The sequence below is a fragment of the Hemiscyllium ocellatum genome, chromosome 49 (genome assembly GCF_020745735.1).
Source record: "Hemiscyllium ocellatum isolate sHemOce1 chromosome 49, sHemOce1.pat.X.cur, whole genome shotgun sequence".
Classification (NCBI taxonomy): Eukaryota; Metazoa; Chordata; class Chondrichthyes; order Orectolobiformes; family Hemiscylliidae; genus Hemiscyllium; species Hemiscyllium ocellatum.
Genome location: NC_083449.1, coordinates 10,010,975 through 10,036,206, shown reverse-complemented (window position 1 = coordinate 10,036,206; position 25,232 = coordinate 10,010,975). Strand labels below are relative to the sequence as shown.

Genomic DNA, 25,232 nt, shown 5'->3' with positions numbered 1-25,232 from the left:
ATCCCCGCCACGTTTAAACATTGCTAGTGAAGAAGGCCAATTTTGATGGCATTTGGCAAGAACTTTCAAAAGTTGACTGGGCGCAGATGTTCGCAGGTAAAGGGACAGCTGAAAAATGGGAAGCCTTCAGAACTGAGATAACAAGAATCTGGTGAAAGTATATGCTTGTTAGAGTAAAAGTACAGGCTGATAGGTATAGGGAATGATGGATGACTGAAGAAATTGAAGTTTTGGTTAAGAAAAAGAAGGAAACATTTGTCGGGGACACACAGGATAGATTGAGGGAATCCTTAGGAGAGTATAAGGGCAGTCGGAGTATACTTAAGAGAGAAATCAGGAGGGCAAAAAGGGGACATGAGATAGCTTTGGCAAATAGTGTTAAGGTGAATCCAAAAGGTTTTTACATGTACATTAAGGACAAAAGGGTAACTAGGGAGAGAATAGGGCCCCTCAAAGATCAGATGATCTGGGGTGTGCAGTGAGAGAGGGACTCACTGAAATCCTTGTAGAGGGAGGAAGAGAGCTTCTTCATAGGAAGATATTCTTGCAAGAGGATTCGCAGTAGGTTAAAAATTCCTGAAGAAGGGCTCATGCCCGAAACGTCGATTCTCCTGCTCCTTGGATGCTGCCTGACCTGCTGCACTTTTCCAGCAACATATTTTCAGCTCTGATCTCCAGCATCTGCTGTCCTCACTTTCCTCTCAAAGATCAGCAAGGCGGCCTTTGTGTAGAGCTGCTTGAGATAGGAGAGATACTAAATGAATATTTTGCATCAGTATTTACTGTGGAAAAGGACATGGAAGGTATTGAAAGTAGGGAAATAGATGGTGACATCTTGAAAAATGTCCATATTACAGAGGAGGAAATGTTGGATGTCGTGAAATGCACATAAGTGGCTAGGTCCTCAGGACCTGATCTGGTGTACCCTAGAATTCTGTGGGAAGCTAGAGAAGTGATTGCTGGGGGCCTCTTGCTGAGATATTTCTATCATCGATAGTCACAGGTGGGGTCCCGAAGACTGGGGAGGTTGGCTAACGTGGTACAACTGTTGTAAGAAATATGGTAAGGACAAGCCAGGGTTCTAACGACCATTGAGCCTGACATCGGTGGTGGGCAAGTTGTTGGGGGGAGTCCTGAGGGACAAGATATACATGTATTTGAAAAGGCAGGACTGATTACAGATAGTCAACATAGCTTTGTGCATGGGAAACCATGTCTCACAAACTTGATTGAGTTTTCTGAAGATGTAGGGGTATGGGTGGGTTACGCTTCGGCGGGTCGGTGTGGACTTGTTGGGCCGAAGGGCCTGTTTCCACACTGCAAATAATCAAATAATCAAAATCAATGTAATAAAGAGGATTGATGAGGGCAGAGCAGTAGATTCGAACTATATGGATTTCAGTAAAGCATTTGACAAGGTTCCCCATGGGGGAACTGGTTAGCAAGGTTAGATCTCATGGAATACAGGGAGAACTAGCCATTTGGATACAGAACTGGCTAAAAGGTGGAAGACAGAGGGTGGTGGTGGAGGGTTGTTTTTCAGACAGGAGGGCCGTGACCAGTGGAGTGCTACAGGGATCGGCGCTGGGTCCACTATTTTTTGTCATTTATATAAATGATTAGATGCGAGCATAAGAGGTATAGTTAGTAAGTTTGCAAATGACACCAAAATGGAAGGTGTATTGGACAGCGAAGAAGGTAATCTCGGATTACAATGGGATCTTGATCAGATGCACCAATGGGCTGAGAAAGCTAAATGTGTGGTGTTGCATTTTGTGAAAGCAAATCTTAGCAGGACTTATACACTTAATATACACCTGGGGAGTGTTGCTGAGTATTGAGATCTTGGAGTGCAGGTTCATAGCTACTTGAAAGTGGAATCACAGGTAAATAGGATAGTGAAGAAAGTGTTTTGTATGTTTTCCTTTGAGTATTGAGTACAGGAGTTGGGAGGTCATGTGGCTGTGCAGGACATTGGTTAGGCCACTTTTGGAATATTGTGTGCAATTTTGGTCTCCTTCCTATTGGAAAGACGTTGTGAAACTTGAAAGGGTTCAGAAAAGATTTACAAGGATGTTAAGCTGGTTGGTTGATTTGAGCTATAGGGAGAGGTTGAATAGGCTTGGGGCTGTTTTCTCTGGAGTGTCAGAGGCTGAGGGGTGATGTTATAGAGGTTTACAAAATCATGAGGGGCATGAATAGGATAAATAGACAAAGTCTTTTCCCTGCGGTGGAGGAGTCCAGAACAGGAGGGTATAAGGTTTATGGTGAGAAGGGAAAGATATAAAAGAGGCCTAAGGGGCAACTTTTTCACGCAGAGGGTGGCATGTGTATGGAATGAGCTGCCAGAGGAAGTGGCGGAGGCTAGTACAATATTTAAAAGGTGTCTGGATGGGTATATGAATAGGAATGGTTTGGAGGGATATGGGCCAAGTGCTGGCAGGTAGGACTAGTTTGGGTTTGAGATATCTGGTCGGCATGGATGGGTTGGACCTAAGGGTCCGAGCGGTACCTCTCTTTGACTCTAGTGTTTCCTTTGCTTATAGCATGGAACAATGATCTACCCAATCTTTTTAAATCTTTTTACATAATTTGAATTTGTTAATAATTGATAGTGTTTGCAATCAATTAAATCATAGATATGTTCCATCTATGTCAACAAAATTAACAACAAGGCAATGTGAATTGGAAGAGGGAACGTTACACTGATGGCTAATTGCTTTTCCTTTCATCTTGTTTTGATGGGATGCCTAAATTTTAGGGCCTGGGACATGAATCTGTTGTTTGCCCCAGTACAACAGCTTAATGTCTAAGAGTGGTCCCTTCTGGCCTTGGTCTTTGGGGCAAGAAGCCATTAGCTCTGGATCTAGCGTCATTCACATCAGGAGCATTGCTATTACATTGCCCTGAATGTTTCTTTGGTGATACAAAGATAGGTGAAAGGACAGGTAGTATCAAGGAAGTGGGGAGGCTGCGGAAGGATTTGGACAGGCTGGGAGAGTGGGCAGTGAAATGGCAGATGGAATACAATGTGGGAAAGTGGGAAGTTATGTACTGTAGTAGGAAGAACAGAGACAGAGACTGTTTTCTAAATGGGGAAAGGTTTCGGAAATCTGAAGCACAAAGGGTCTTGGGAGTCAGAGTTCAGGATTCTCTTCAGGTTAACAGGCAGGTTCAGTTGGCAGTTAGGAAGGCAAATGTAACGTAAGCATTCATTTTGGGAGGTGTAGAATACAAGAGCAGGGACGTACTGCTGAGGCTGTATAAGGCTCTGGTCCGACTACGTTTGGAACATTGTGAGCAGTTTTGGGCCCCCTATCTAAGGAAAGATGTGCAGAAGGGGTTTACAAGAAAAATCCCAGGGATGAAGAACTTGTCATATGAAGAGAGGTTGAGGACTCTGAGCCTGGACTCTATTGCGTTTAGAAGGATGATGGAGAACCTGGTTGAAATTGGAGAATACTGAGAGGCTCGGATAGAGTGGACATGGAGATGTTGTTTCCATGAGTAGGAGAGACTAGGCCCGAAGGCACAGCCTCAGAGTGAAGAGAACTCCCGTTTGAACTGAGATGAGGAGGAATTTCTTCAGCCAGACAGTGTGGAATCTGTGGAACTCATTATTGCAGACAATTGTCATTATGTCTTTAAGACAGAGATAGATAGGTTCTTGATCAGTAGGAGGATCAGCTGTTATGGAGAGAAGGCAGGAGAATGTGGTTAAGAAAAATATCAGAATGGCAGACCAGGCTTGATGGGCCAAATGGCTGCTATATCTTGTGGTCTTGGCAACTCAGTGATTAATGGCCTGTGATGCATCACACAGTTTAGTCCCTCAGAATCAGAACTTTCTGAGCATGTGCTATGAGCCACCCACACTAAAAAGTGTGCAGGCAACTGGGCGACCAATAGAACATACGGGCTAGGGGCCCTCTGGAGCCTGCGTCCCTTATTCCTTATGGCTGTGACTGATCTCATCCCAGCCTCACTGCAGTTTCCTACCCCCCCGCTTAACCCCTCACTGATTGACAATTTGTCTGTCCCCTCCTTCAACTTATTCAGTGTCCCGACATGCACCCACATACTGGGAAGTGAATTCCCAGAGATTCTCACCCCCTCTGCCTGAGAGAGAAGCCATTTCTCAACATCTCTCGTTTCAATCTGTTCCACCCCCTTCTCCTGAAACAATGACCCTCTCGTTCTAAATTGTCACACCTGAGGAAACATCCTCTCTGTCTCCTTTGTCAATCCCACCTCCTTTACCACCCTATATCCCTCAGTTGGATCTCCCTTAATCCTCTAAACTCCAGAGCATATTGGCCTTAACTGCTCAACCTGTCTTTTGAAGACAAACCCCTCATCTTTGAACATGAAATGTATAAAATCACGTTAGATGGTATTTTGGGTGTAAAATACACATCTCAAAGTGAGTTAGTCATAATTTCCGAAAGGTATACAGCCCAGGAAAAGACCCATTGAGTCTGTGCTGGTCAGAAACAACCACCTCACTATTCTCTAACCCCATTTCCCTAGTACTTGATCCCATAGCCTTGGTATCCGGAGTGCTCATCTAAATCCTCCTTCAATGTGATGATGGTTTCTGCCTCTCCCACCCTTATAGGCAGTGACTTCCAGATTTTCCCCACATACTTTTGAAACCTCCTGGCCCTTATCTTCAATCTATGTCCCTCCCCCCACCTCTGTCAAGGGGAGAAGGTTTCTTCCTGCCTACCCTATCTTCACCTCTCATCATTTTCTATGTCCCTCTCTTTCAATCTACTCTGCTGTAAGGCCAACAACCCCAGTCTGTCCAATCTCTCTCAATCACTGAAACTCTCCAGCCCCCCAGGGAATATGCTGGTAAATCTCCCTGTGCTTCCTCTCCCAATTCATTCAGATATGTACTGTTCTTTCATTTACAGCTCACTCTAATGGTGCAGCAGGAGGGGAACACGCAAGTTTTTTTGCAGTGAAAAAGAGGGCAGTTAATTTTTAATCAGCAGAGTTATGTTTTTAGCAGGCAGTTAATGTAAAGTCGCCAATCTCTCATTAGAGAGAAAGAGAGAGAGGTGTGGGGGAGGTAAAGAGAGAAAAAGCAACAACTGTTTTATAGTTTAATCTAAGGGTCACCACATCTAAGGCACAGGGAATGATTGTTCACAGCAATCTCAACCACAGCAGCAATTGAACCACATACTGTCAGCCTGATTATACATTGTAAACCAACTGAGCTAACCAACCCCTACATGGCCAGTGGCAAAAACATTGGGTGGCTCAGTGGTTAGCATTGCTTCCTCACAGCACCAGGGACCCAGGAACAATTCCAACCTCAAGTGATTGTCTATTGGGTGTTTGCACATCCTCCCCTTCTCTGCATGGGTTTTCTGCGGGTGATCCAGTTTCCTCCCACAATCCAAAGATGTGCAGTTTAGATGGATTAGCCTTGCTAAGTTGACCATAGTGTGAGAGTTTCGCAGGCTAGAAGGGATAGTCATGGGAAATGCAGGGTTACGGGGATTGGAGAGGTGGTGGGTCTGGGTCGGATGCTATTCAGTGGGTCAGGGTATGGACCCAACGGGCTGAAAGGCCTGCTTCTGCGCTGCAGGATTCTATGATGTGCAGGTTATGGAGAATGTCCATGGTTAATGCAGGGTTATGGGGGTAGGGTCAGGATCTGTGTGGGATCCTCTTCACTGGCTTGGGACAGATTGGATGGGCTGAATGCTCTCTTTGCACGCTGTATAGATTCTGGGGCCATTAACATTTAGCTCAATAGTGGGGTAATTTATTCTGGTCTCAATTTTGATGAGATTCACTTTCAGTTTCTGAAATAATGGGGAAGCAAAATCCTATGTCTACACCTCCCCAGGGTATGCCCTGGAGATGTGAATTTGAATCTTGCTGTGGCAGGTGGTGGATTTGGAATTCAATTTTAAACAGAAACAGATCCGGAGTTAAGACTCTAATGATGACTGTTGTCAGGAACAAACAACCATCTGGTTCAAAATTGAAGACTGAGGTGAGGAGGAATTTCTTCTCTCAGAGAGTTGAGAGCCTTTGGAACTCCTTGCCACAGAAAGCTGTGTGTGGGGACAGGGAGCAGGTTTAAGGCTGGGATTGATAGATTCTTGATCAGTTGGGGAATTGAGAGTTTCATGTTAACTACGGGAAAATGAGCGTGAGGAATGGTGCTTCAGCCACAATGCTATTGAATGGCTGAGCAGGCTCGAGGGATTGAATGGCCTTGTCCTGTTCCTGTTTGTAATTGTCCTTCAGGGAATGAAATCTGCCCTCCTTACCCACTCTGCTCTGTGCGTGACTCCTAACCCTGTGCAAACTCTTTCTGGCCTTCTGGCTGAGCAGGTCGATTGGTTCAAGGACATTTTGGAATTGCATCCACTTCCCACTTTGGCAGAGATGGCCACATCCTGTTCAGACTACAGAGAAATAACATTTGTCAAGGCCAGTTTTAGGCTTGCTCCAATCACATGCCTTGCTGAGAGAAATTGGTCTGTATAATAACCCCATATATTCACAGCTCCTGCTGTACACTGGTTGTCTTTCAGGCAAAGATTGTTATTCTCATCCATTTTCATACAGTCATACAGCACGGAAACAGGCCCTTTCGCCCAACTCGCCCATGCTGACCAGGTCTCCCAAACTCGACTAGTCCCATTTGTCTGCATTTGGCCCATATCGCTCTAACCCTTTCTTATCCATGTACCTTTCCAAATGTCTTTTAAATGTTTTAATTATACCTGCCTCTACCACTTCCTCTGGCAGCTCATTCCATATATGCACTGCCCTCTGTGTGAGAAATTTGCCTGTCAGGTCCCTTTTTAATCTTTCCCCTCTAACCTTAAACCTATGTTCACTAGTTTTGGACACCCCTACCTTTGGGAAAAGACCATACCTACTTACCCCTCGTGATTTTATAACATCCATAAGGCTACCTCTCAGCCTCCAAAGCTCAAGGGGAGAAAAGGTCCCAGCTCCTGCAGCTTCTCCTTATACTTCAAACCCTGCAATCTTGGTAACATCTTTGACAATCTTTTCTGTGCCCTTTCTAGCTGAAGAAATTTCTACAGCAGGCTGACAAGAATTGCACACAGTATTCCAAAAGTGGCCTCACCAACATCCTGTATGCTCTAACGTGATGCCCCAACTGCTGTCGTCAGAGCTCTTTTCAGTGAAGGCAAGCATGCCAAACACAACCTTCACCACCGTGTCTAGGTGCAATGCCACATTCAAGGAACAATCGACCTCCACACCAAGGTCTCTTTGTTTGGAAGCAATCCCCAGATTTGTACTATGAACAGTATATGTCCTGCCCTGGTTTGCCTTACCAAAATGCAACACCTCGCATTTATCTAACTTAAACTTAATCTGTTATCCCTTGAGCCACTGGCCTAGCTGATCTAATGTCCACTATACTCTTAGATAACCTTCTTCTCTGTCTAAAATGCCATGAAGTTTGGTCCTGCTCCTATCTACTATGTTTCTTGTTGACCTGTTTTCAGGCTGACCAAGCGGAACAGCAACCATCCTGTGTCACACACGCCAGCCTGAGGCACACAGATACAGGAGGGGATGAGGAACCAGATCAAGATAAAGAGGGAAACGTTTATGCCATCCTTCCACGGACGTTGTGAGACAGCACAGAAGAAAGCCTGTGAAGCTTCACAAATCGATCAACAGCAAATCTATCTTCTCGCAAATAAGGAGGAAATGGAAGAGAAGGCAGAGCAATGTCATGTTTCTGCGACTCGGCTAGGCCTTGTCTCAGTTCACACAGCAAGATGTCAGTTCAAAAGATGGACTTGTCTTGAGAAACCATCTGAATAATGGTCTCTCCCACAACTCTCGGTGGGTCAATTTATACCACTGTAGCACGATCTAACTGTTGATGGCAGAGATTTAAGATTTTATGGGGTCCTTTCCTAACTTGAACATCCATTTGATTTCCTGGTGAATGGGTCAAGGCAGACTAGACAATGAGTTGAACATATTCTGCATCTATTATTTAAATTGTGGTGAGCTGGAAATAATTCAAGACAGGATCATTCCCTAGCCCTATCTTCATTGTCCTCCAACTTCATCACGTAAAATAAATGTCCAGGTCTCTTTTCAGACCTCATATGGAATCTACCTCCACCACAATCCCAGGCTGCACAATCCAAATCCTAACAACTTTGAGAAAAGAGATATCTCTTCATGTGACTCCCAGCTGTCTTGCTGACAATCTTGAAATTGTGACCCCTAGTTACTGGCGTACCAACTTGCGGTAAAAATAATTCTTCTTTCCCCTGTCAAAATTCTTCATAATTTTGAACACTTCCATAAGGTCCCTCTCTAAATCTTCTCTGCTTCAAGGAGAAGAAGCCTGGTGTCACTAATCCTTCCTTGTAGGTAAAATCCTTCATTCCTTCTATCGTTCTAGTAAAACTCCCGTGAACCCTCTCCAGAGCTTGAAGTTCCTTCCTTAAATAAAGTGCCCAGAACTGAATACAAATGTTATATGACTAATGATTTGTAGAGGTATAGCATCACTTTCTCAGTTTTATACTTAATGCCTCTATTTATAACTGCAAGGATCCTATAAACCTTCTTCACAACTGTTTCAGCTTGCCTGGCGACCTTGAGAGAATGATGTGTATGAACCTCAAGGTTCCTCTGCTCCAGTGCTCCCTACAAAGACGTACCATTGACCCTGCATTGTTGCTCTGTGTTTCTGTTAGCAAAATGCATTTCATTTCTCTGCATTGGAATTCTTTTGCCAGATTTCTACCCATTTGGCCAACTTGTCAATCTCCCTGTGAAGTCACTCAGCATCATCCTCACAATTCACTCTTCTCCCTGGGTTAGTATCAACTGTGAATTAGAGATTATAATCTCAACACCCAACTCCTAATCATTTATATAACAATGTAGTTATTAATGGGTATGTGTCAGATTTTTCTATGTGCATGTAACTATTAATCTCTACCTGTTTGTTACCCATATGTGAATGGATTTACCTGTCTGTTCCTGCCCTGTGAATTGAGACAGTCAATATTGACCTGTATTTACCCGTTTCCCCTATGTGAATGTGTGAGTGTATTTACCAGTCTGTCCCTGCTGTGTTTTGAGACTGTCGATATTAATCTGTGTCTGTCATTTTCTCCGATGTTACTATGTGAATGTAATCACCAATATTTGCCTTTCAATCTCTGCCTTGAGAATATGTGAATTTTACTTATCATTTGTACCTGTCAGTTCCTGTTTGGTGAATGTGAACACCGCAGGTACTAATATGTAGCTGAAAATGTGTTGCTGGAAAAGCGCAGCAGGTCAGGCAGCCTCCAAGGAGCAGGAGAATCGACGTTTTGGGCATGAGCCCTTCTGCAGGTACCAATATGTACCTGTGAGAATCTGCTGTGAATATGAGACTGTCATTGTCACAATGTACTTGTCAGTTTATGCTCTGTGAAACTGGGCGTATAGTTATCATTCTGTTCCTGTCAGTTTTAGCTTTGTGAATGAGAGTACAGTTATTACAGTTACAGTCCCTGACAGATACTGAAATGCTAATGTATCACTTAGAAACTGACCAATGGAGATTAATAGTCACACATTTGTATTGCGGTAACTGTGTTGTCATCATTTGTTTGTTTCTGCAAAATGAATGTGTGTGTAGTTATCAGCCTGTACTTATCAATTTCTACTCTTTCATATCTAAGTGGAAGCCAGTAATATTCTGTGTCTGTGTGATACATTCTGTGATAGTTGTTATGAGGGTATTGAGACTGGATCTTAATCTTTTCTGCATTTTGTGATTTCTGTGTTGACTGTCAGGTCTGTTTGGGGGGTGGGGAGGGGTGGAGAGAGGAGAAAGGGTGATAGCAGAAGGGAAACTGCTTTATTCTGAGAACTATTCTGAATCATGGTCACACATTTCCTGTTTGGGTCGAGAGTCTGGGATCCGTGGTATCACTGAGACAATTAGTTTCAATTTGTACCTAGACATTGTGTTTTTTCGTGAAAGAGTATTTTATTCTGCATGTCAGTCCATTTCTGAATGATATTTTTTATACCAATATGCAACACCACAGCATGTCATCAGTTTTCTCACCAAAATCAGAATCACTAATATGGTACAGATCAGAAGCAGACCATTCATCCCATTGTATATATACTGAGACATTCTCTAATGCATCAATTCTGCAGTAATTGATGGGAATGTGAACTTCTCCCACTCATTGTCAGTGTCTATGTGGAAAGGACAATTTGACATCAGTTCTGTAGACATCTGACTTTTAATAACTGTAGTCCTTGGTCAGACAGATCACATTTGTTTTCAGTTCAGGGCACATTATTTAGGGAAGGATCCTCAAGTTCTTGAGAGGGTTCATTGGAGATTTACTGAATTTCAATCACCTATGTTCAGTTGTGGTTTGTGTCTGAGTTAGCATAAACTCTAAATAAACTCTTTTCAATGATGCATAACTGTATTGCATTTCAGTCTGTTTATTTTTACATTGTGTACATGTATAGTAGACTTTATCAGGCATTGCGGTGCACTGTATATCCTCAGCTATGATAAATGATGTTGAGAGACAATTCACATCCAGAAATAGAGGCCAAACTTTATTCTTTTCCTTTCAGCATCCAGTGGCTGAGTGAGAGTGACTTTGCTCTTGTACTACCACTCTGTATCTCAGTTTCAGCCTCCTGTAGTGAATGGGAAACAGCCGAAGTTCTTTACTTGTTAGTGCCTGTAGGAATCACATGCAAGTGAAAACGTAATACACTGCAACAGAAAGGATTCTGTGCTGTTCCTCAGTATCAAGGTAGGAAAAGCAATGGACCTTTTGTATAGTGTGGAATCTGATAGAGAGTAATGATAAAAAATGTTGGTCTTCAGAAAGCCGTCAGCTTTTGTTTCAGTGCATAGTGATGTTCTTTTATGCATTTGGTGAAGTAAAAATCAATGTAAACTGAATCCATTTGCGACTAAATGTAAGGTTGACAAACAATTCAACTGCATTGGAGCTGACTGACCATAATGTTCCTTGTACAGAAAAGACAATTGGCTAATTCACTTCTACTTCCTGATGTTGACAGAACATTACCCTGCTCTGTCATGATGATGCACCATTAGCTGTACTGTTGCATTGCTCTATAGTAGGGAGGAGGAAAGGAAAATAACTTTTTTTTTGTCTTGCAGTGCAGAATATGTAGACTGCCAAATTCCATTTTATGGATTAATCAGTACTGTTCTGCTCTGCTTGAAAATAAAATGAGCAGTTTTACAAACCTACCAATTTTGGCTTTCTTCCCCCCCCCTTTCTCCACTGCTTTGAAGGGTGGTTATTACATTCCATTGATGCATTCAGAAAATTGCAGCCAGATTTCATGCTTTTTTCATGATACATCCGAGGGAGAGGAAGGAGGAATGCAGAGCTTTTTTGTAGCAAATTGCAACAAATTTTGAAAGAAGTACACAATTAACTAAAACAAAGTTGTTGTGGTTCTGTTCGCCGAGCTGGGAATTTGTGTTGCAGACGTTTCGTCCCCTGTCTAGGCGAGATCCTCAGTGCTTGGGAGCCTCCTGTGAAGCGCTTCTGTGATGTTTTCTCTGGCATTTATAGTGATTTGTATCTGCCGCTTCCAGTTGTCAGTTCCAGCTGTCCGCTGCAGTGGCCGGTATATTGGTTCCAGGTCGATGTGCTTATTGATTGAATCTGTGGATGAGTACCATGCCTCTAGGAATTCCCTGGCTGTTCTCTGTTTGGCTTGTCCTATAATAGTAGTGTTATGTATAAAATTTCTGGTTGGATTGAAACAGACAAAGGTGAAAATGAGTACTGCAGATTCTACAAACCGATTCCCACAGCTACCTGGAGTACACCTCCGTCCACCCTGCCTCCTGCAAAAATGTCCCTTATCCCAATTCTTCCACCGCTGCTGTCAGGAGGACTCGGTCCACCACAGAACATGCCAGATGGCCTTCCTCTTTCAAGACTGCAATTTCCCCTCCCAAGTGGTGGTTGATGTCCTCCAGTGCATCTCGTCCACCTCCCACCCCTCTGCCCTCGAATCACACCCCTCAACCACAACAAGGATAGAACGCACCCCTCCCCACCTTCCACCCCACCAACCTCTGTATACATCGCATCATGCTCTGCCATTTCAGCCACATACAAACGGACCCCATCACCAGAGATATATTTCCTTCCCACCTCTATCCGCTTTCCGTAAAGACCGTTCACTCCGGACAACCTCATCAGGTCCATGCCTCCCAACAACCCACCCTCCCCTCCCGACACCTTCCCCTGCCACAGCAGGAATTGCAAACCCTGCGCCCACACCTTCCCCTATCACTCCATCCAATGACCCAAAGGAGCCTTCCACATCCATTAAAGTTTCTCCTGCACTTCCACACGCCATTTACTATATCTGCTGCTCCCGATACAATCTCCTCGCCATTGGGGAGATAAGATGCCAACTTGCAGAGCGCTTCAGAGAACATCTCTGAAACACTACACTACCAACCACACTGCACCATGGCCTAACACTTCAACTGCCCCTCCCACTACTGAGGAATGCAGGTCCTGGGCCTCGTCCATCACCATTCCCTTACCACCCGACGCCTGCAGGAAGAACACCTCATCTTCTGCCAGGACCCTCCAACCCCATGTCATTGGTGTGGACTTCACCAGTTTCCTCATTTCCCTTTCCCCACCTTACCTCAGTTCCAAACTTCCAGCTCAGCACTGTCCTCATGACCTGTCACATCTGTCTGTCTTCCTTCCCACCTATCTGCATCACCCTCCACTCTGACCTATCACCTTTACCCCCACCTCCACCCACCTGTTGCACTATCAGCTAAATTCCCACCGGCCCCAATTCCCTCCAATTTATCTCTCCACCTCCGAGACTCCCAGCCTCATTCCTGATGAAGGGCTTTTGCCCGAAACTTTGATTTTCCTGCCTGACCTGCTCTGCTTTTCCAGCACCACACTCTTGAAACAGACAAAACAAAGTCTTCTACTACAATATGAAAAAATGGAGAATGATGTTGTGATAAAGATGGGGATAGGAGCTCCTCTGCTACCATGGTACATTTATGCAAATAGATGCTAGCTGATCAGGATTAGATTAAATTAGATTACTTACAGTGTGGAAACAGGCCCTTCGGCCCAACAAGTCCACACCGACCCGCCGAAGCGCAACCCACCCATACCCCTACATTTACCCCTTACCTAACACTAGGGGCAATTTAGCATGGCCAATTCACCCGACCTGCACATCTTTGGACTGTGGGAGGAAACCGGAGCACCCGGAGGAAACCCACGCAGACACGGGGAGAATGTGCAAACTCCACACAGTCAGTCGCCTGAGTCGGAAATTGAACCCGGGTCTCAGGCGCTGTGAGGCAGCAGTGCTAACCACTGTGCCACCGTGCCACCCATAATGAAAATTGTTAGCTGGTTGTTTCTGATCGGTGCAGACACAGAAGGGCCTGATTCTGTGTTGTAGGCCTCTCTGACAAGGGATGTGTGGGGAGAAATCACAATGTCAATGGAACTGTTAGACATTGTAACGTGTGTCAGGATGGTGTATGTTTTTGAAACGCATCGTAAGTCAGAGAAAGGGTGCGAGTGTGTGCGCGGGGTGGGAAATGGATGTGTGGTTACGTACCTACACATTAATCATTCTCTCTGTCAGGCTTTGACACAGAATGTGTCTTTGGAATTCATTTTATTTGATTGTTATGTCGAGGTATGTGACAAACGATTAATTGTTATTCTCAGCTACTGATAGCTGAAATGTTTCTTTCAACATCTGTACTTAACATCTACTTATAGTTCAAAGTAGTCGCATCAGCTTTTTGTTTGCCTTGATTGTAACATTAAAATTATTGTTACTAAACGCAGATGACATAAAAATGGGTCGGAGTTATAGGTAGTACAAAAGCTTATATGTGGTGGGTGGCACTGCAGTCTCACAGTGCCAGGGGCCTGGGTTCGATTCCAGCTTCAGGCAACTGTCTGTGTGGAGTTTGCATGTTCTCCCCGCATCTGCGTGAGTTTCCTCCAGGTGCTCCGGTTTCCTCTCTCAATCCAAAAGATGTGCAGGTCAGGCGGATTGGCCAAGCTAAATTGTAGGTGCATTAGTCAGAGGGAAATGGGTCTGGGTAGGTTACTCTTCGGAGGGTCTGTGTGGACTGGTGGGGCCGAATGTTACCACATTGTAGGCAATCTAATATTATCTTGTTAAAGGATACAGTGGGCTAGAGATCAGTTGCAGATATGGACAGAGGAATGGCAGATTGAGTTTAATCTGGCACAGTGTAAGTTGCTGGACATTGGGAGATCAAATATTACGGAAAGGTATGTAGTAAATGACTGTACTCTGAACATCTTTGACATACAGAAGGATCTTGGGGTTCAAGTCTATAGCTCCCTGAACATGGCCACACAAGTAGACAGGATGGTATCTAGAGGAAGGCATATGTCATGCTTGCCTTATTGGTTGGGGAATTGAGTACGAGTCAGGATGTCATTGCAGCTTTATAAGACTTTGGTTAGGCCGTACTTAAGAGTACTGTGACAAAAGGTTAACTCTGTCCTTCTCAGTTACTGATAGCTGAAATGTTTCCTTCAATATCTGTACTCACTATCTACTTCAGATATGGTTGTTCAAGCTACCAGCATTGTCTCTTTGTTCACCTCGCTTGTAACGTTAAAAGTATCCTCTCTGGAATGGAATTAGCTGCCAAAACTCAAGAGGATGGCCTCAATTGGACATCCCCAATACACTGTACACTCTCTCTCCTCCACACGCTTCCTCTCATACATACATATACACACTTTACCAAGCATGCGCATACACACATTCTCAGATGCACTCACACTCACATGCACACACACTCTCACGTACTCACACATAAGTGACTGGGGTGAATTCGCATTTGCAGACTTATATTTGCAAATACATTCTATTTTGCTCAATCTGCAGTCAATCCATGTAATATTTTATAAATTCCTACTTTGGAAATAGAACCAGTCTTACTCAAGATTGGGAGAAAGTGAGGATTGCAGATGTTGGAGATCAGAGCCGAAAAATGTATTGCTGGAAAAGCGCAGCAGGTCAGGCAGCATCCAAGGAGCAGGAGAATCGATGTTCAGGATTCCTGAACAAGGGCTTATGCCCGAAACGTCGATACTCCTGCTCCTCGGATGCTGCCTGACCTGCTGCGCTTTTCCAGCAACACATTTTTCAGCTTACTCAAGATTGGGATACAGTCAGACTCTAACCTCTCATCTTTAATACATTGCCTGAGCTGAGATGGCACCCTTTTTAAAATAAAGCCTGAAGTCATCTTGACAATATGACTTCAAAGAAGTTCTAGGATGTATATATTAATTAACTGCAACCCGTTCTAAAAGATGAATCACTGAACAATAATCTAGGTTTGTCCAGTGTATAATTTCATTTGCATGACACTGTAATCTTTAGCTATAAATTCTGTGTCTTATTATCCTGTTTCACAGCGACCTGATGAAGGAGCACCGCTGTGTAAGCTCGTACTTGCAAATGAACCTGTTGGATTATAATCTGGTGTTGTGATTTTTAACTGAAGAGTATTGCATTCAATTGTGGTCAGCACATTACAGGAAAGATGTGGAGGATTTAGGGAGGGTGCAGAAGAGGTTTGCCAGAATGTTGTCCACATTAGAGGGTATGAACTATAAAGAGAAGCTAGAAACACCCGGGTAGTTTTCTTCTGAGCAGCAGTGACCAAGGGGAGATGTAATGGGAGTGTAGGGAGTTTTGAGAAGATTTGTAGCTCAGATTGAGGTTCTGAATCTAGCTTTGCTCATTGAGCAGGAAGGTTCGTTTTCAGACGTTTTGTCACCATACTTGGTAACATCATCAGTGAGCCTCCGGATGTAGCACGGGTGCTTTGGCCCGCTTTCTATTTGAGTCCACTACATTGGACAAACAGGCAGAAAACTAGCCATCAGGATACATGTACATCACCTACCACAAAATGAAATGACTCACTTCACTAGTATCCTTACATACAGATGAGGAAGGACAGCACTTTGACTGTGACAACACAGCCATCCTAGGACAAGCCAAATAGGGACATGAATGAGAATTCCCATTAGCATGACATTCCAACGGGAATTCTGCCAACAAACATATTGACTTGGATCCCATTTACCACTCCCTGAGAAAAAGAACAGGAAATTACATCACCACAGGAAACTACAGAAACATGACACAGGAATGGACAGAACTGACAATTTAATGTTCCAGGATACAAATGCTATAGGAAGGACAGAAAGGGAGGCAAGAGAGGAGGGGGAGTGGCATGTACGATAAGGGATAGCATTACAGCTGTACTGAGGGAGGATATTCCTGGAAATACATCCAGGGAAGCTAATTGGGTGGAACTGAGAAACAAGAAAGGGATGGTTACCTTATTGGGATTGTTTTATAGACCCCCTAATAGTCAGAGGCAAGTAGGAAACAAATTTGTAAGGAGATCTCAGTTATTTGTAACAATAATAGGGTGGTTATGGTAAGGGATTTTAACTTTACAAACATTGAATGGGATTGCCATAGTGTTAAGGGTTTACATGGAGAGGAATTTGTTAAGTGTGTGCAAAAACCTTTTCTGATTCAGTATGTGGATGTACCTACGAGAGAAGGTGCAAAACTTGACCTACTCTTGGGACAAGAGGCAGGGCAGGTGACTGAGGTGTCAATGGGGTAGGACTTTGGGGCCAGTGACCATACCACTATTAGTTATAAAATAGTGATGGGAAAGGATAGACCAGATCTAAAAGTTGAAGTTTTAAATTGGAGGAAGGCCAATTTTGATGGTATAAGGCAAGAACTTTCAAACGCTGATTGGGGGCAAATGTTTGCAGGTAAAGGGCTGGCTGGAAAATGGGAAGCCTTCAGAAATAAGAGAACAGGAGTCCAGGCAAAGTATATTCCTGTGAGGGTGAAAGGAAAGGCTTGTAGGTATAGGGAATGCTGGATATCTTGAAACGTATAAAAGTAGATAAATCCCCAGGACTGATCAGGTGTACCCGAGAATTCTGTGGGAAACTAGGAAAGTGATTGTTGGGGCCACTTGCTGAGATATTGTATCATCGATAGTCACAGGTAAAGTGCTGGAAGAATGGAGGTTAGCTAACGTGGTGCCACTGTTTAAGAAAGGTGATAAGGATAAGCCAGGCACCTATTAGACCAGTGGGCCTGACGTCGGTCGTGGGCAAGTTGTTGGAGGGAATCCTGAGGGTACAGGATGTACATGTATTAGGGAATGCAAGGACTAATTAGGGATAGTCAACATGGCTTTGTGCATGTGAAATCATGTCTCACAAACTTAATTGATGTTTTTGAAGAAGCAACAAAGTGGATTGATGAGGGCAGAGTGGTAGATGTGATCTGTATAGACTTCAGTAAGGCATTTGACAAGGTTCCCCGTGGGAGACTGGTGAGCAAGGTTAGATCTCATGGAATACAGGGAGAATTCTCCATTTGGATACAGAACTGGCACAAAGGTAGAAGACAGAGGGTGGTGGTGGTGGATTGTTTTTCAGCCTGAAGGTCTGTGACCAGTGAAGTGCCACAAGGAGCGGTGTTGGGTCCTCTACTTTTTGTCATGTATATAAATGATTTGGATAGGAGGTGTAGATAGTAATTTAACCGATGACACAGAAAAAGGAGGTGTAGTGAACAGCGAAGAAGACTACTTCAAATTACAACGGGATCTTGGTCAGATGGGCCAAAGGGCTGAGAATTGGCAGGTTGAATTTAATTTAGATAAATGTGAGGTGCTGCATTTTGGGAAAGCAAATCTTAGCAGGACTTATACACTTAATGGTAAAGTCCTAGGGAGTGTTACTGAACAAAGACATCTTGGAGTGCAGGCAGATCGGATAATGAAAGCGTTTGGTATGCTTTCCTTTATTGGTCAGAGTATTGAGTACAGGAGTTAGGAGATATGTTGTGGCTGTACAGGACATTGGTTAGCCACTGTTGGAATATTGCATGCAATTCTGGTTTCCTTCCTATCCAAAAGATGCTGTGAAACTTGAAAGGGTTCAGAAATGACTTACAAGGATGTTGCCAGGGTTGGAGGATTTGAGCTATAGGGAGAGGTTGAATAGGCTAGGGCCGTTTTTCCTGGAGCATCGGAGGCTGAGGGGTGACCTTATAGATTTTTATGAAGGCATGGATAAGATAAATAGACAAAGTCTTTTCCCTGGTGTGAGGGAGTCCAGAACTAGAGGGCATAGGTTTACGATGAGAGGGGAAAGATATAAAAGAGAGCTAAGGGGCAACTTTTTCACCCAGAGGGTGGTACGTGTATGGAATTAGCTGCCAGAGGAAGTGGTGGAGGCTAGTACAATTGCAATATTTAAAAGGCATCGGGATGGGTAGATGAAAATTAAGGGTTTGGTGGGATATGGACCAAGTGCTGGCAGGTGGGATTAGATTGGGTTGGGATATCTGATCAGCATGGACGAGTTGGACAGCAGAGTCCGTTTCCATGTTGTACATCTCTATGACTCAATGTTACCATCGAAAATGATGTCACCTTCCCAAGGAAACCTAAACACACAAATATAAAGTGGGCCATACCGTCAGTGCTTCATCTGGAGGCTCACTGATGGTACCTACCGCGGTGATGAACTGTCTGAAAACAAACCTTACAGCTCAGCAAGCAGACCTATATCCAGAAGTCTCTAAAATTGAGATGCATGGTTAAGGTTGATGGTCAGAATCTTTTTCCAAGAATTGAAATGTTTAAAACTAACAGGCATGCATATAAGGTGAGAGGGGGAAAGTTCAAAGGAGACATATGGGGCAGTTTATTTTAAACATAGAGAGTGGTAGGAGTGAAACGCACTGCCAGGGGTGGAGGAGGAGGCAGATACGATAAAGGTATTGAAAGGACTTTTAGGTAAGCAAATGAATACGCGAGAACTGGAGGGTTATAGACCAAGAGCAGGCAGAAGGGATTAATTTCATTTGGCGGCATGTTCTGCACTATATCGTTGGCTGAAGGACCCATTCCTGTGCTGTGCTGTTCAGATTTAATGCAGTGTATATTTTGGATGAGGATTCATTCAAGTTGATTAAACTGGGTAACATGCATTTAGAAGAGAGATTAAATAGATAGAAAATTCCATTTCATCAGTGGTGTTTGACTTTGAACATATCTGGAAATGGAGCTCAATGTGAGTCTAACTCAATCCACTCTGACTGTGGAAAGGATGTTCTTCGCTCTGATAGCAGTAACATACCTGCTGTTTGTTCGAAGCAGCTGGTCACACTTGGCTCTGTACCAAGGGAATATTACATTGTCTTGGTCCTTTGAGTACCTGCCTGGAGATAGACAGAAGAGATACCTCCTGTAAATCAACATCAGCTGTGATTGGCAACATCAATGTAACATTCAATTCCTCATTCTTAAGATTTTTTATTTAAAGCCAGCAAATTAAACAGAACCACGGCTCTGATTCCATTCCTGCCCTGAGCTGCTCCTTGTCCATTTTTTCTTAAAATTGTAAGACCAATTGAGTAAGATCCAGAAACTAAACAACATCTGTACAGCTCCGTGAATGACACTACCTAATGTAAGTGAGTTGTATGGGAGTTCAGTTATTGATCTATACCTGCCAGTTCCGGCTTGGTGAATGTGAGAGTGCAGTTATTAAACTGTAACATTCATTATATGGTCACATTCACATAGTAGAGACTGGCAGGGTCCAATTGATAACTATCAAATCATAAAAATAATACAGCTCAGAAGGGGCTATTCAGCCCATCTTATATATGCCAACCCAAAGGTGCCCTTTCTCATCCCAACTTCATGCCACAGCCCATAGCCTTGCAGTTTACAGAACTTGAGGTGCAGTTCCATGGATTTTTGTATAAGAGTTTAGGGTCTCTGCCTGCAACACCAAATCAAAGTTAAAAATCACTCAACACTAGATTATAGACCAACAGGTTTAATTTGAAGTACTAGCTTTCGGTGTTCTGCTCCTTCATTAGTAGCTCACTAATTAGTATTCCTTAATCATGTCACCTCTGTGACAAGGAATATAACCCCAACCTCTCCAATAGCTACAATTCACCAGCACTGGCAACATTCTAGTAAATCTCCTTTGTACTGTCTCCAGAACAATGACGTCCTTCTAGTGACGTGGGAACCCAACTGCACACAATACTCCAGTTGTAGCCTCACCAGTGCCTTATACGGTTTCATAGTTATATCCCTACTTTTGTATTCCATCCCTCTGCCCATGAAGGAGAGCATTCCAATTGCCTTCTTTACAACCCATCTACCTTTAGGTACCTGCGAACTTGCACACCAAGATCTCTCCTATATTCCCATTTATCGCCTATTCCCATTTACTGTTTGAAGTCCCAAAATGCATTCGCTCAAACTTCTCAGAGCTGAACTCCATCTGCCACATTTCTGCCCACTCCTCCAAACGATCAATGATTGTTATGGAGCTTACAGCTATCCTCCACACTAATCCACTACATGGCAAATTTTTGTGTCACCTGTAAATTTCACAAATTTGTCCACCACATTCAAGTCCTAATCCTTAATGTATAAAACAAACAGCAGAGGTCCCAACTCTGAGCCATGCAGAGCACTGCTTGAAACAACTTTCCATTCACAAGAGCAGCCATCAACTATTACTATTTGTTTCCTGTTATTAAGCCAACTTTGCATCCAATTCACCACATTACCCGGTATCCCACAGCTTTTACAATCCGTCTGCTGTGATGATGCTGCGCCTTTAACAAGCTTGTAAAAGACACAGACTCCGAAAAGTCTGACTTGATGGATTTTAGGGCGATTTTGATTACAGCTAACAGATAATGTCTCAGGCAAAAGGCTTCCATATTTTAAAAAAAAACTCTTGTACAGTGAAAGGGAAGCATCCCAGTTCTCCCAGCTCAGCTTTTCTCTGGTTTGATTTGGTTTTTGGCTGTCTGCTTATTGACTGAAAGCCAGGCAATTGAAAAAGCTGCTGAACCCAAAGAAGCTGGTCCATGATGGTACTCTTTTTCTGACATCTCTCCTGTAAGACTCTGTGTTTGATTTTACCTTTTTGTGCCAAAGGGTGTTTGTGGGGACTGTTGCAACTATTGGGAATGACATTGTTAAGTTGGTATAATCTGTAGGGTTTTTGGATAGGTTTTAGTATTCTATTCTGTTTGTTTATTTCATTTGGTAATCTTGTAAATCAATTCTGTTTTGTTTAAAACTATGTGATTTGACCAGCTACATCACTCCTGGAATATCCACGTTACACCTGCTTAAAACAACAAGCAAAGTTAGGGTCCGGGCTACTTTCTTAATGTTTTGAGGGAGTCTGGCCTGGTCCATACCGGTTTGGGGGCTCTTTGCAGGATTTCTTATATAGTTTCGATTTGGGATTAGGGTTCTTGGACTTGAAGGCAGCGAGTGGTAGGTGTTAATGTCTTTTGTTCCAGGTTTTGAATTCAGTTGGTTTAAACAATGCTTGGGATAGCAATGGTTCTTTCAGTCATCAAGAGTATTGTGGGGGTGGAAGAAGTGATTTTGGGGCTTTTACGAAAGGTGATTAAGGCCAAGCTGCTGGAAATAGTAGACAAGCTGGGGTTAAGGCTGCGTCCTTCCATGAGGAAAGGAGAGATAATTACAGCAGTAGCTCAGCATTTACATTTGTTGGAAACACCATCAGAATCTTCAGAGATGGCTAAAATTCAATGGAAAATTAAGCAACTTGAGTTAGAGGCAAAAGACAAGCAAAGGGCAACAGAAATGCAACTGTTTGAATTATGATTAAAAGGAGGAGAGAGAAAAGGATAGAAAAGAAAGGCAGAGAGGTGGTTTGAACATTGAACTCCCGTCCAGAGAGAACAGGAAGCGATAGGGGATATTAGTATTTCTATCAGAAGTTAGTTAAAAACTAATGATGTTCAATCAGGGATTACGGAATTTATGACAAAAAAATATAGTAACAATAAGTGTGATTTTAACATCAAATTACTGTATTGTGTTAGATTATTTATTGAAAAATAGCCATCTCCTTATTGACTCCGTTTGCGTTAACATGGCTTGTGGTGAGGCGGAGGCAGGAGAGACAAAGGAAAAAGCGTCAAGAGATCAACGGCTAATTTTCAAATTTAAAATTGCCCGCCATCACGTATAAAAGAGCAGCAAGTTTTACAGAGATTACATGAGCACGTACACGTTGATTAATTTCGTAATCGAAAAGAGCAAAGATCAGACAATCTCACTTTACCCCATTCCCGCCTTTACAGTTGAAAAATATGCTTCACTGTTGTTCAATCTGCTCTCTCTCCAGAGGCAGGGGCTAAAAGGCTGGCTATGAACTGAGCAGAAAATAAAGCGCAGAGGGTCTGGAACTGTTCCTCACTGTATCCTGCAGCGACTGATCCGTTACTGTCCTGGGTCAAACCAGCTCTTCCTACTGCATTTAAAGGAAAAGTGAGGTCAAACCAGATTGGCGACTTTCTAAACTAAAACAGAGATCACTCAAGCAGTGACCGTTCAATAAAAAATACTGTCGTTCAGAACACTCTTACAATCGCATTTATGACAAATCCGTCCTCTGCTCCTGAAGATAGAATATTCAACTAAATGAAGCGTGTAATTTATTGATGTCCGGTACAAAGGCGAGGAAAATAATCCGACAGAAAGTTTAGTTCCTTTCACAGATGTTGTGAGTGGCTCTTAAAAGAGCCTTTGGGTTGTCAGATTCCAGAATGATCTCTTCACTTTTTAGCAGATCCAGCAGCGGAAGTTTTCTTGGGCAGCAGCACAGCCTGGATATTAGGCAGCACCCCGCCCTGAGCGATGGTCACCCCTCCCAGCAGCTTGTTGAGCTCCTCGTCGTTGCGCACGGCCAGCTGCAGGTGCCTGGGGATGATGCGGGTCTTCTTGTTGTCCCGGGCCGCGTTGCCGGCCAGCTCCAGGATTTCAGCCGTCAGATACTCCAGCACCGCAGCCAGATAGACCGGCGCTCCGGCACCCACACGCTCAGCATAGTTACCCTTTCTCAGGAGCCTGTGAACACGGCCCACCGGGAACTGCAGGCCAGCCCGGGACGACCGAGACTTCGCCTTGGCGCGACCTTTCCCACCGCCCTTTCCTCTTCCAGACATGGTCACAACTTCACAAGCACTTTCATAGAGAATGCTACACTCCGCCCACATTGCGGCCTCTTATACCTTCGGGAGGAATGGTGGGGCGGCCGTTTCTGATTGGTCCCATTGTTCAGCCCCGCCTAATGTTGTTTCAATTCCCAATCAGATATCTGCCTCATTCCCCAATCCGGAGAGGGCACAGGGAGGAGGGCGGGAAGTACCGGCGCCAAATCATCAACCGCTTTTTTACAATTTGAAAAGCCCGCCAATTTACAAACAAAGGAATAGGTTTTAAGATAGAAAAATGAAATACAAAAAAAAAGGACGTTTAAAGACATTTACTACTGGTATGTTAATTTACATTTATTTACGAATGTATCCTTGACACGATCTGTTTCTCTGCTGAAAATGTGTTGATGGAAAAGCGCAGCAGGTCAGGTAGCATCCAGTTTCCAGAAGGGCTCATACCCGAAACGTCGATTCTCCTGCTCCTTGGATGCTGCCTGACCTGCTGCGCTTTGCCAGCAACGCATTTCAGCTCTGATCTCCAGCATCTGCAGTCCTCACTTTCTCCTAGAAGATCTGTTTCTCCCTCATTTGCCTACCTCTATCGTTCCATTTCTGATCTTGAGAATAAGCAATTTTCGAAACCTTGTGACGAAGCTGAAACAAAACAGGCGAAACACTGTCTTTTCACATTTCAGTAGCACCCCGGCATGTTGATAACGCGTCACACAACTTCCAGCTCAGTACCAATGGCGAACACGGTGTTTAGTCGATATCTTAAAGTCGCCCTCCCTTGTCGCTCTCACTCAGATTCAGCAAAAATCACCAAATTTCACATTGGCAGCTGTTTTTGTATTCTCCCTGTTCAGTTTGAAAGCCTCTCCCCGACAGCAGAAAGTGCTTTGCTTTTTGCCTTCTGAAAAATCGGTTTAAACCCGCGCCTTTGTAATGTTAAAAAAGGTGTCCATTAATACCTGTGACTGAAAGCTGTGGGCACTTTCGTTTGGGTTGCCAGGGTGAAAACAACTATTAACATTCCACCAGGGCTATTAGCAAGTTGAAGAAATGTCATGAAAAATGATTTCCTGAAGTGTAATCTGCTCGCTCTCTACAGACGGAGGAGACTTTATGAACTATCTCCCCTCACCACGTCAAATTTGCAAAACACAAAATCAAATATATGACTAAAAATACCTCAAGAATCTCATCAAATTGCAAAGCAATCATAAAAGCGAATGTAGTACAAAAATTTAAAACATCCTATGAATCACATGCAAGCTAAAACAAACAACCCATAAATAATTGGTTCCGCTGTCTTAGGAAAGTTTTGGGTGGCTCTTAGAAGAGCCTTTAGGTTGTGGATGTGTTTGTTTCAGTGCAATGCGGTCCTTCACTTGGAGCTGGTGTACTTGGTCACCGCCTTTGTGCCCTCCGACACGGCGTGCTTGGCCAGCTCCCCAGGCAGCAGCAGCCGCACGGCGGTCTGGATCTCCCGGGAGCTGATGGTGCTGCGCTTGTTGTAATGGGCCAGGCGGGAAGCCTCCCCCGCGATACGCTCGAAAATATCGTTGACGAACGAGTTCATGATGCTCATGGCCTTCGATGAGATGCCGGTGTCGGGGTGAACCTGCTTCATCACTTTGTAGATGTAGATGGAGTAACTTTCTTTCCTGGTCCGCTTCCTCTTTCTGCCGCCCTTCGCTGGCGCCTTCTTGATGATTTTCTTCGCGCCCTTCTTGGATGCTTGCTGTGCTTTCTTCTCATCAGCCATAGCGCCGCTCACTTTCAGACACAGAATAAGGGAAAGCGGGCTCGGAGCTCCCTTTTTATAGACTGATGACGTCATCAACGCTAATAAGGGATGGGGGAAAGCCTGGTTTCTGATTGGGTAGTTTACAAGGAATCATTCCCAAACACTCAGTCTCTGTGATTGGTTTATGTGGGATCCAATGTGGATCTGTCAGAATCTGCAACGAAATGTGAAGTGGACGGTGATTCTGTTCCTGTCAGTCTGTCTGAGGGAGATTTGTTTTACGTCTGTG

General features: G+C 43.8%; 2 protein-coding genes and 1 long non-coding RNA gene across 7 annotated transcripts in view; 1 reads left to right on the top strand and 2 right to left on the bottom strand.

The window, feature by feature from the left end:
- LOC132837238 (uncharacterized) overlaps nucleotides 1-10,473 on the top strand; it is a 50,274-nt gene extending 39,801 nt beyond the window's left edge. For all 5 annotated transcript variants that reach the window (XR_009647445.1, XR_009647446.1, XR_009647443.1 and 2 more), the window contains one exon: nucleotides 7,518-10,473. This is a non-coding gene — a long non-coding RNA (uncharacterized LOC132837238). The remainder of the gene's footprint in view (nucleotides 1-7,517) is intronic.
- On the bottom strand, nucleotides 10,310-23,216 carry LOC132837148 (histone H2A-like). The gene is made up of 3 exons (XM_060856850.1): nucleotides 22,320-23,216; nucleotides 19,317-19,398; nucleotides 10,310-11,806 (listed from the first exon to the last, which is right to left on the bottom strand). Exon 1 carries the CDS (start codon nucleotides 23,200-23,202, stop codon nucleotides 22,813-22,815), a length of 390 nt encoding a protein of 129 aa, XP_060712833.1. The 5' UTR covers nucleotides 23,203-23,216; the 3' UTR covers nucleotides 10,310-11,806; nucleotides 19,317-19,398; nucleotides 22,320-22,812.
- A 1,275-nt stretch (nucleotides 23,217-24,491) lies between these two features.
- On the bottom strand, nucleotides 24,492-24,961 carry LOC132837189 (histone H2B type 1-O-like). The gene has a single exon (XM_060856907.1). It carries the CDS (start codon nucleotides 24,959-24,961, stop codon nucleotides 24,581-24,583), a length of 381 nt encoding a protein of 126 aa, XP_060712890.1. The 3' UTR covers nucleotides 24,492-24,580.
- Nucleotides 24,962-25,232: the final 271 nt, after the last annotated feature.

Excerpts from the sequence above, each read along its gene's own strand:
- LOC132837148 (XM_060856850.1), bottom strand. The coding sequence starts at position 23,202 with ATGTCTGGAAGAGGAAAGGGCGGTGGGAAAGGTCGCGCCAAGGCGAAG.
- LOC132837189 (XM_060856907.1), bottom strand. The coding sequence starts at position 24,961 with ATGGCTGATGAGAAGAAAGCACAGCAAGCATCCAAGAAGGGCGCGAAG.